This window comes from Dendropsophus ebraccatus, chromosome 1 (assembly GCF_027789765.1).
Source record: "Dendropsophus ebraccatus isolate aDenEbr1 chromosome 1, aDenEbr1.pat, whole genome shotgun sequence".
NCBI lineage: Eukaryota > Metazoa > Chordata > Amphibia > Anura > Hylidae > Dendropsophus > Dendropsophus ebraccatus.
Window position 1 is genome coordinate 205,603,342 of NC_091454.1, and position 10,899 is coordinate 205,614,240.

The following is a 10,899-nucleotide window of genomic DNA, read 5'->3' on the forward strand; positions in this document are numbered from 1 at the left end:
ATAATTGTATTTGTTGGTGATGTCACTCCGATCGTGCTTCAGGTGGAGCACCAATTTAAGATTTTTTATTTTCTTTGTGACGAACTAAAGGGGTATGGGTTGTCACTGTCTCGTTGCAAGCCATTTGCGCTGACCGTTTTACATAGGATATCTGTAAAGTGTACCGCCAGTAGAATCCTTTTAAGATTTGTTCCTAAGTGTTTAAATTTACTCTATGGGGCAGAATAAGAAGACTTGACTTACCAAGGTCCTTTACTTTCTCTTTGCTGCTGATGGAGAAATAAAAAGTGAGAAAGATGGATTTTTTTTTTAGAGAGATACCACATTAATTAAGTTAGTGGACACCACCAGATATGGCTGCCATTTTAAAGTGTATAATTCCCCTGACAGATGTTGTTGGAGAGGAGTGTGGCACTTGTTGGATATTTGCTGACCAACCATACTGTTCTGGGGAGGATAAGCTGGCACCATAGCTATCTGTGGCTTTCTCTACCCCCTCCCCCCATAGACAACACATATTCGGTCACCCATGCTGGACATTCATCTGGACGTCTGGGTAGATAACAGAACCGTTGTTGAAAGTGTATGACCTTCTTTATTTCCATAGGATTATAATTTATAAAGTGTTTGTATTGGGAAATAGTTGATTAAAGGGGTTATCCAGCGCTACAAAAACATGGCCACTTTTCCCCCTACTGTTGTCTCCAGTTCAGGTGCGGTTTGCAATTAAGCTCCTTTAACTTCAATGGAACTGAGTTTCAGAACCCCACCCAAACTGGAGACAACAGTAGGGGGAAAGTGGCTTATGTTTTTGTAGCGCTGGATAACCCCTTTAAGCCCTGTGATTACAGCAGCCTCTGCGTATGTGTATAGAAGGGAAAGGCTAGGGTATAGTGAGGAGAGACACATATAATGTGAACGTCAGGCTTGTAGAAATGACCGGGTTACAGCTCTGCTCAGAGAAACATGGGGGACGATCACAATGACTTCCTGTTAGTGAGTTTGGAAGGAGAACTGAGCCTCAAAGGAAACTACTCCAGAAAGTGAGCATCCAAGAGAGCTGGGAAGTTTTAATTCTTTTTCATTTTCACTAGAAGCGCCCTTTAAAGAGGTTATCCAGTGTTAGAGAAACATGACCACTTTCTTCCAGAGACAGCACCACTCTTGTCTGCAGTTCAGGTGTGGTTTGTAATTAAGCTCCATTTACTTTAATGGAACTGAGCTGCAAAACCTGCACCCAAACTGGAAACAAGTGGTGCTGTCTCTGGAAGAAAGTGGCCATGTTTTTGTAACGTTGGGTAACCCCTTTAATTTACCAACATATAGGGGGAGATTTATCAAACATGGTGTAAAGTGAAACTGGCTCAGTTGCCCCTAGCAACCAATCAGAGTCCACTTTTTATTCCTCACAGACTCTCTGGAAAATGAAAGGTGGAATCTGATTGGTTGCTAGGGGCAACTGAGCCTGTTTCACTTTACATCATGTTTGATAAATTTCCCCCATAGTGCTGTCATACTGCCCCCTATAGATGAGAACAGAGGATTAAAACTTAATTCAATCTACTTCTTGGTTCCAGAGTTTAGTGGATCTGTGCCAGAGCATTCCCTGCAAGAATGGTGGTCGGTGTACACAGAAGGGCGCCTCTATCCACTGCGACTGCCCCCCAGGATGGGCAGGAATATACTGTGACGTGCCCCGCGTCTCTTGTGAAGTGGCAGCCAGTAAGAAAGGTGAGGCAGAGATGGCGGCAGTCACGGCTGAGTGTGTCATTCGCCCTTCTAGCACAGTCTAATTTTTTTTTTCATCGTCTTAGGTGTCCGTGTAGATCAGCTCTGTCACTCGGGAGGAACCTGTATAACTACCGGCAACTCTCACAAGTGTTACTGCCGAGTGGGCTACACCGGCAGCTACTGTGAAACCCCCATCAATAAGTGTGACTCGGACCCCTGTCAGAATGGAGGCACCTGTCTCAGCTACCTGGGGGGATACGTATGCGAGGTGAGCGGAGCTGACATATACGCGGCTTACCCCTTATATCCAGTATAATGTAGTATACTTACTCTGGAATCTTTTCCTATTTAGTGCCAAGCCGGATTTGAAGGAAAGGATTGCGAGATCGACATAGATGAGTGCCAGTCCCATCCCTGCCAAAACGGAGGGTCCTGCATTGACTTGATCGGGCGATACATCTGCTCCTGCCCCCCTGGCACGCTTGGTAAGAACTGCTTGCTTCTTAACCCTTTATCACCAGCAGTACCATTGATATTTGCCCTAGTACATCCAGGCTCTGGATCATCTCCTTCATTATATATTTTACAGGCGTTCTTTGCGAGATCAATGAAGACGACTGTTCCTCCCTCACAAATACAGGACAGCCCAAGTGTCTGAACAACGGAACCTGCGTGGATAAAGTTGGCGGCTACCGCTGCAATTGTCCTCCAGGTTACACCGGCGAGAGATGCGAGGGGGACATCAACGAGTGCCTGTCTGGGCCTTGTGTCGCCCACAACACCCGAGACTGCGTCCAGATGGCCAATGACTACCTGTGCATATGCAAAAATGGGTATACTGGTAAGTAGGATAAAGGTTGTTCTGTAAAATTTTTGTTCCAGCATCTGTTACTCTGGATGACATCAGTATTACCATTCATAATTATGGCTGTGTATAGATTCATAGTCATCCTTACCCAAAACACATATTTCTTCTGGGCATGTTGAATTGCAATTGCCGCAATGTTGGCTAGACCGTTGTATTCTAGTAAGACTAAGCAGTATGGGTCTTTTTCAGGTCGACGATGCCAGAGCGTGGTGAACACTTGCGAGTCCCGACCTTGTCATAATGGCGGAGTTTGTCGTGTGACTGTAAATACCCCCCTTGGCTACACTTGTCGCTGCACCTCAGTAAGAGTCTTTCCCTTTTTTTATTTTTTTAAAACGATCTATGTATATTTTACTAATGATCATTGGATGATATCCCACACATCCGCACTTCCTATAAACTTTACCTATTAACTTAAAGCGAACGTTCTTTACTGAACTGCATTATAAGTAAAATATAATGTTTATTTGGAGTGCTCTAAAATGTATATAAAAATTTTGTTTTCAAGATATAGACATGTGGACATAGACATGTGGACAATCACATCATGAGCGTCATGGGAGCCAACACATATAAGGAGTATACATAAAAATTTCAACTAGATACAATAATAGCACCCAGTGAGATGATCCCTTTATTTGATCCCCTGATGAACCTGCATCAAAAGGGAGAAACATATTGGGATCATATTTTTGTTTTTGCTTTAGGGGATAAGATTTGAGGTTGTTTCTCACTACTTGCCCCTATACAAACCTTTAATATTTCAAGTTTTGATCATTGGGGTCTAAGTGTTCAGACCCCTACCAATCCAATCCCTACCAAGCCTGTGCCTGATGGTTTCTTCCTCCCAGGTTCCGGCAGTCTCCTCCTTGCCGTATGATATGTGTGTAACTCTATAGAGCTTTTCTAGTTAAAAAGACTTAAAAGGCAGCGAAGTGACGTGCACACACACTTCTCCTGGCTATATCTAGAAATAGATGAGGGTCTAAATAACTGGTCAAATAAATAATATAATAAATATATATATTATAATTTTTTTTATTTTTTTATAACTGTAAGAGCAAACCTTGTTCGACTATCACAAGTTAAATGGACTAATATTTTTTGTTACTCTCCCTATATTTTGAAGGGTTATACCGGTCCCTCTTGTGAGCACCCAGTGAAGTCCTGCAGAGACCTTACCTGCCCATCCGGCTTCACTTGTGTCCCTTCACCCCAGGGCCCTCGCTGTGTCTGCCCTCCTGGCATCGATTGTCGTCTTAATACCACCATGATGACTCCTCGACTAGCTTCTTGTTCCCCTTCTCCGTGTCAGAACAACGCCCAGTGCGTGCATTCTTCCACCTTCCCTTACTTCAGCTGCATTTGTCCTCCCGGCTTCTTTGGACCAAGATGCGATAAAAAAGCTCCCATAGTCAGTTTCCCGCCGCCGGCCCCGACTCCGGAATGTAGCCCACCTCAGTGCCTTAATAAAATCGGGGACGGCCATTGTGATAAGGAGTGCAGTTCTAAGGAGTGTCAATACGACGGTGGAGACTGCACCTTCACTAGAGACGACCCATGGAAGAACTGTCCGCGACAGGACTGCCGAGCCCGATTCAACAACTCTCAGTGTGATCCCCTGTGTGCCACGGCCGAGTGCCTCTACGATAACTTCGACTGTCGCGGTGGGAGTGAACGCAGCTGCAAGTAAGTCGGGGATAAGACGCTCGGGGCTCACCCTGGGTGGTGGGGCGCCGTATGATGGGGATGGCTGATGGGGAAATGTAATTTTTTTTTTTTTTTTTTTTGTCTTTTTAGCCCAGTCTATGAACAGTATTGTCGGGACCATTATGGAGACGGCCGCTGCGATCAAGGGTGCAACTCTGAAGAGTGTGGATGGGACGGTCTTGACTGTGCCGGAAATCCGGATGGAGAACAGCTAGCAGATGGAGTGCTGGTCATAGTGGTTCTACTTCCACCAGATCAGCTGCTGAAGGGTAGTAAGGCCTTCCTGCAGAGGCTCAGCGCCGTCCTGAGGACTACACTGCGATTCCGTTTGGACAAGAACGGGCAGTATATGATCAAACCCTACCGTAAAAGCCAGACGTCGGAGCGACGCGTTAGAAGGGAACTGGATCATGACATCATCGGGTTAGTACGGGGATGGGCCGGTGTGTAGGTATGATATCACGGGGAAGGGAGGAGCAGACTTTTTATGTTCCCTTTCATACACAGGTCTGAAGTGTTCCTGGAAATCGATAATCGCTTATGCAAGAAACAAGTGGACGACAAGGAGATGTCCGAGTGCTTCCCCGACACAGACAGAGCGGCAGACTACTTGGCGGCACTCAACGCAGTAGACATGTTAAATTTCCCATACCCACTGAAAGCTATAAGAAGTAAGTAATGTAACCAGGGCGAGAGGGCGGACATAAGGGCACAGAGCTAGAGGTGTTAGAGAGTTGGTGGCCGTCACATGCCTTATTATGACTGTCCATATGCGTTCTCAGGTGAAAAGATGCCAGACGAAAAGACTTCTTTTCATCTCCTGCCACTAGTAGCGGTGGCAGGGCTGCTGGTCTTAGTAGTTGCCGTCTTGGGTGTCCTAGTGTCTCGCAGAAAGAGGGCCCATAGTACTCTGTGGTTTCCTGAAGGATTCATCTTGAAGAAGGACAGGGACCGCAGGGAGCCTGTTGGTCAAGATGCTCTTGGACTCAAGTAAGGACGGATCCAGATGACTTTGTGCTGACCGTTTCCTTGGTCGCGTCTCTTACCATTCTCATCTTGTTGATGTCTTTTCAGGAACATTGCCAAAGCAGAACGTCTCATGGAAGATCTGTCTGAAGACTGGACTGAGACAGACTGCCCCGAGACCAAGAGACTCAAGGTAAGTCCCTACAGGTCATTGGACCCTTTTATGGAGCCAAGCCTTACAGGGTTTATCCAGTGCTACAAAAACATGGCCACTTTCCCCCCTCTCTTGTCTCCAGATTGGGTGGGGTTTGAAACTCAGTTCCATTGAAGTAAATGGAGCTTAATTGCAAATCACACCTGACCTGGAGACAAGAGAGGGAAAAATGGTCATGTTTTTTGTAACGCTGGATAATCCCTTTAAAGGGGCTGTCCATGGTTAGACAAACATGGCTGCTGTTTCCTAGAAGCGACCCCTCAGGGTTGTGTGGTATTGCACACCAGCTCCTTTGAAGTAAATTTTTTTTATTTTTTTTTTACAAGAAGGCGTCCATTTTTATTTCTGACCCTTTAAAATATGTTGAGAAAATGTTTTAAGTTTAAACTTCTGCTACTTTTTCAAGACTGAGGAGCTTTCACCGTGTCGTCAGGATCCTGTCGACCCCCGTCCCTGGACCCAGCACCACTTGGCGGCTGCAGATATTCGCCTCCCTCCAGCTACGGCACTGACACCACCTCAGGGTGACTATGAGAGCGATGGCATGGATGTCAATGTTAGAGGGCCAGGTGAGGAGGTGGAATAGGATAAGGGATATCTTTCCTTCCTGGCATGTATAGATCAGTAGATCTCCAAGCCTGTTGTCTTATAGTAGAATGCTGACTGTTTCCTTATCCTTAGATGGATTCACCCCGCTCATGCTGGCTTCCTTCCTTGGAGGTGGCGTGGAGCCTGAATCGCAAGAAGAGGAGGAAGAAGGGGAGGTATCGGCTATCGCTGACCTAATCTGCCAAGGAGCTTCTCTCGGAGCCCAGACAGATCGCACCGGTGAGACTGCTCTACACCTTGCAGCTAGGTATGCCCGAGCAGACGCTGCCAAGAGGTTGTTGGATGCCGGCGCAGACCCCAACGCTCAGGATAACACCGGCCGAACCCCGCTGCATGCAGCTGTGGCTGCCGACGCACAAGGAGTTTTCCAGGCAAGTCTGATACACAGAGGCCAAAGCTACATCTGATCTACGTCATCCGATTGCTCAATGTTTGAATGCCTGTAGCTGGAGAAGTTGGATGCAGCCCTAAGGAGTCCGATAAAACATGGATATGGCCTATGGCTGTATCTATATTTTTCTGGACTCTCTAGGGTGGCATCCAACTCCTTCAGTCACCAGTAATGCAATGTTGAACGATTGGGCTCAAGCATGCTCGCGTAGCGCTCCTTTCTAATGGCTACTAATATGGACATAGGAAAAATCAGCTGTAACCAATGCAGTAGCCGTCATTCGTTTTCTTCCGTTTTGCAGATCCTGATCCGGAATCGCTCCACAGACCTGGATGCTCGAATGGGAGATGGCTCCACCGCATTAATCCTGGCGGCCCGACTGGCAGTGGAGGGTATGGTGGAAGAGCTGATAGCCTGCCATGCTGATGTCAATGCTGTCGATGAACTTGGTTAGTATTTGCTTTTATTTTGCTTTTTTTTTTGTTTGTTTTTGTCATTGTAGTTTTTGTTCAGTTTTTAATTCTTCCCAGTGCAATATATGATCATTCTTATCTATCACAACAGGTAAATCTGCTCTGCACTGGGCAGCGGCCGTCAACAATATTGAAGCTGCTGTTGCTCTGCTTAAGAATGGCGCCAACAAAGACATGCAGGACAGCAAGGTGCGTGTTTACGGGTTGTATATATGTGTAATTAACTAGATTATGGCAAAGGAAATTTTTTTTCCAGAAATTTCCCTTGAAAAGTTTTAAAGGGGTTCTCCAGAATTAAAAAAACATAGCCACTTTCTCTAAAAACAGTGACACCCCTGTCCCCAGGTGGTGTGTGGTATTACAATTCAGCTCCATTGCCTTCAGTGGAACAGAGCTGCAAAAGCACAAAGCACTCCTAAACTGAGGATAGGTGCCGTTTCTGGAAGAAAGCGGCCATGTTTTTTTTTCTGTTTTTTTTTTTTTCTAACCCCTTTAACGCTTTCATGCACAGTTCTGACAGCTATTGAAGATGTATGACAAGTGTTTTTATTATTCCTTCTATCTAATTGCTTTCCCCATCCAGGAGGAAACCCCATTGTTCCTGGCTGCCAGGGAGGGAAGCTACGAAGCTGCAAAAGTTCTTCTTGACCACTACGCCAACCGTGAAATTACAGACCACATGGACAGGCTGCCCCGCGACATAGCCCAGGATAGACTTCACCATGATATTGTTCAGCTACTGGAGGAACACAACACAGTTAGAGGGTCACAGGGGACAATGGGAGGCCACACCATGTCACCACTACTTTGCCCTCCCAATGGTTTCATGGGCAACATCAAGCAAACTCCGCAAGGGAAGAAGAATCGCCGGTCAGGTGCCAAATCTGGCGGAGCGAGTCTGAACAGGGGAGAGGCCAAGGAAGCAAAGAATAGAAACAAGAAGCTGTCTCTTGACTGCCCTTCAGGGAGCGGAGGACTGATGGAGAGCTCGGTTACCCTCTCGCCAGTAGATTCCCTGGATTCTCCCCGCGCTTACAGCGCCAATCCTGGATCCCCAGCCATGCAGGCTCCTGGCACATTTCACCTTGGCTCAATGTCTGTGCCCTCCACCCCTCTTGTGAACGGGCTCATAGAAGGGCCTTTCGCAGTGTCGCTAGCACGATTGAATGAGATAGGAGAATCTCAAGGGAATGCAATGCTGGCTCTGCAAGGAAGAGTGCCATTGCAGCGAGCACCAAGCTGTGTGGTCAACGGGTTAAACCTTGGCATGATAAACCCAGGCAACATGCCCTTTTGGCAAGGCCCCGTGAATCCTTCACACCAGGCACGCAACGTAATGGCAGGGGCTCCGGCAGGATCTGTCCCTAACTTGCATCAGCTTCATGCCCAGCAGGTCTTGATGTTACAAAACCAGATGGCAATGCAAAGTCCTGTGAAGATTTCCATGGAGCACTGCCAGATGCCCCCCAACACAGCCCACCTAAGGCAGCAGAGCATGCCCCACGTAGCCGACAGGTCTGCCCAGCCTCTCACCCCCAGTGAAGGAAACTTCTATAAGCAGCAAAGTGTTCCTAATGAAGGCAGCATACAGACGCCGCCAACAGTGTCAGCCCCGTCTCAGCAGACCTTCGCTCCTCAAGAAGAAACCCCTAAACACTACCTGCACATCCCCAGCGAGCACCCTTACCTGACACCCTCTCCCGAGTCACCGGAGCAATGGTCCAGCCCATCACCTCACTCGGTATCTGAGTGGTCCGATGCCACCCCTAGCCCCGTGGTAGTGGGCGGTACGCAAGGCCAGACGTCACACCTACCCGAGCAAGCCACCAATATGCAGGTGTTTGCCTGACCCGCGAAGGACTTCCCGAATGTTTCGTAGTTTTATTCACATCTTGCCTTCGCTTAGACTTTTTGTCAGCATTCCACTCTCCTTACGCCGCTCCTCCTCGGCGGCCTTCCTGCCAGTTTGCTGTCTTCTTACGCTACAAAATTGATGAAGTCTCAAGTGACTCTGTAAGAATGTTTTATGACGGGACCATGAAGAAAAAACTTCTCTACAAGGGGACCATTATATATATTTGTATTGTTTTGTAAAGACTATTTCATAACAGTAATTTTTTTTTGTTTTTGGAAGGAGAAGAGACTGCAATTTTATGTTCTATCCATGTATTATGTGCAAAGTTAAAAAAAAAAAAAATAATGTTACAATTTTTAAAGGGGCCTTCGTCCCAATTTTTTTTTTTTTTTTAAACACAAGCTATAGTCACTGCCCTATGCTGCTCCACTTTCGGGGGTCAATTATGACTTTAGATAGACTTTTTAATATACAAGATTTTTATTTTTTAATTCCTCTTGTTCGATTTAAAAAAAAAAGAAAGAAAACCTTTCCTGAACGATTAAGACGATACAGAATTTTAGCAAGAAGTGTCTGTAGGAAAGTCGACGATTTGAAGCTTTTACTCCACTTATCGGAATAGAAATTCTCCAGTATTTTTTTAAAAATTTTAAACAAAAATTTCCATTTCAAATTTCAGGGGCGTAAAAGCTGCAGATCGCTTTCGCTTGGCGTCTGTTTCTAGTTTCTTGCTAATTAGTAAGTAGTAGTTCTCGTGTGAGAATAAAATTACAAGGAAGTTGGGGGGTGGAGGAGAAGAAAAAAAAAATTGGCCAGCTTTCAGTCAGTTTGCTTCAGATTTCATGCTGAAGCTTTTTAATTTTTTTTATTTTTTTTCTGCTTACAATGCCCTGTGGTTAATAGGGGGAAAAGAAGACCTGTTGGTGTTACCAAGATTGTAATACTTAAATTGTATAATGTTAGGCTGTAGCCACATATATATGTCTATATATATATTTTTAAATATATATATATTTTTTGTGTACTGGGTATACATAGAAGAAATTAACCTTTTTTTTTTTTTTTTTTTTTTTTAATTTCTATTTTTGCAAATGTGAGATAGAGACAAGGTAAAGGAATCTGTTGAGCCAAGCAAGGGAGGATATTAATATACAAAAAAATGTACTTTTATTTATACTGTGGTATAAATACATATATATATGCACATATCTAGGTCATGATTTGTGTATAATTTTTTTTACACTGCCTTACGAATATGCTAGTTTTTTGTTTTTTTTATGCATTACGTACAGTCTAACTGCCTGCACCATTTGACGCTGGGGGGTTGTTCCTCTTCAAAAAAAAATTTTTTTTTTTTTTTTTTTTTTTGCTATTCAACTTTTTTTTATTTTTATCTTTTTTAATGCATGACACCCATCAGTTTGAAGAATTATAAAATTGGAAGAAAAGGGGGTCACTCTATGATACCTACACATATCTTCTGAGTTAAGTCACGTTAACACAATCCCAAAATTATTTATGAATTTCATAAATAATTTTGACAGCTAGCTGACCTGGGCACTGCCAATAAGCCATAGGCTACAGAGCACATGTGGGTTGTGTACTAATTCATTAAATCCACTCACTTTTTATTTTATTTTTTAAATTTTTGCCACTCAGTCTTAATATTTCATGACCAAAAAAATATGCATTTTTTTTTAAACTGAGAAACATTCTTTGGAGGGTTTTTTTTATACACAGATCTTAATAAATAGAACATGTTAGATATTTTTTATTAATCAACAATATGTATATTTTATTACTCTTGACATAATGTCCTTTTTTTTTAAGAAATAATAAAATTTATTAAAAAAACAAAAAAAATGTAGCTTTATACTTTGTAAATATACTGGTACAGAACTTTTTTTTTTTCATGTAAAGTGCCTAATTCAATAAAAATGAAATAATGTAGTCATCGAAATATCACCTTTTCGCTTTTATTTATGTTTTGTTAAAAAAAAAAAAACTTTTAAAACATTTAACTTAGGTTTAAGGGGATGTGGGAAAATGTAAATCTCTGCTTTTTCTAAGATTTAGTCAAGT

At 43.9% G+C, this 10,899-nt stretch overlaps 1 protein-coding gene across 1 annotated transcript in view; it reads left to right on the top strand.

Moving 5' to 3' along the window:
- Nucleotides 1–10,649, top strand: part of NOTCH3 (notch receptor 3) — a 55,869-nt gene extending 45,220 nt beyond the window's left edge. The window contains exons 20-34 of the mRNA XM_069945527.1: nucleotides 1,578–1,731; nucleotides 1,815–1,999; nucleotides 2,084–2,216; nucleotides 2,321–2,572; nucleotides 2,789–2,901; nucleotides 3,729–4,288; nucleotides 4,400–4,732; nucleotides 4,817–4,980; nucleotides 5,092–5,299; nucleotides 5,384–5,468; nucleotides 5,896–6,058; nucleotides 6,171–6,469; nucleotides 6,791–6,938; nucleotides 7,054–7,151; nucleotides 7,546–10,649. Coding sequence (XP_069801628.1) covers nucleotides 1,578–1,731; nucleotides 1,815–1,999; nucleotides 2,084–2,216; nucleotides 2,321–2,572; nucleotides 2,789–2,901; nucleotides 3,729–4,288; nucleotides 4,400–4,732; nucleotides 4,817–4,980; nucleotides 5,092–5,299; nucleotides 5,384–5,468; nucleotides 5,896–6,058; nucleotides 6,171–6,469; nucleotides 6,791–6,938; nucleotides 7,054–7,151; nucleotides 7,546–8,811 — 4,161 coding nt within the window. The 3' untranslated portion in view covers nucleotides 8,812–10,649. The remainder of the gene's footprint in view (nucleotides 1–1,577; nucleotides 1,732–1,814; nucleotides 2,000–2,083; nucleotides 2,217–2,320; nucleotides 2,573–2,788; nucleotides 2,902–3,728; nucleotides 4,289–4,399; nucleotides 4,733–4,816; nucleotides 4,981–5,091; nucleotides 5,300–5,383; nucleotides 5,469–5,895; nucleotides 6,059–6,170; nucleotides 6,470–6,790; nucleotides 6,939–7,053; nucleotides 7,152–7,545) is intronic.
- Nucleotides 10,650–10,899: the final 250 nt, after the last annotated feature.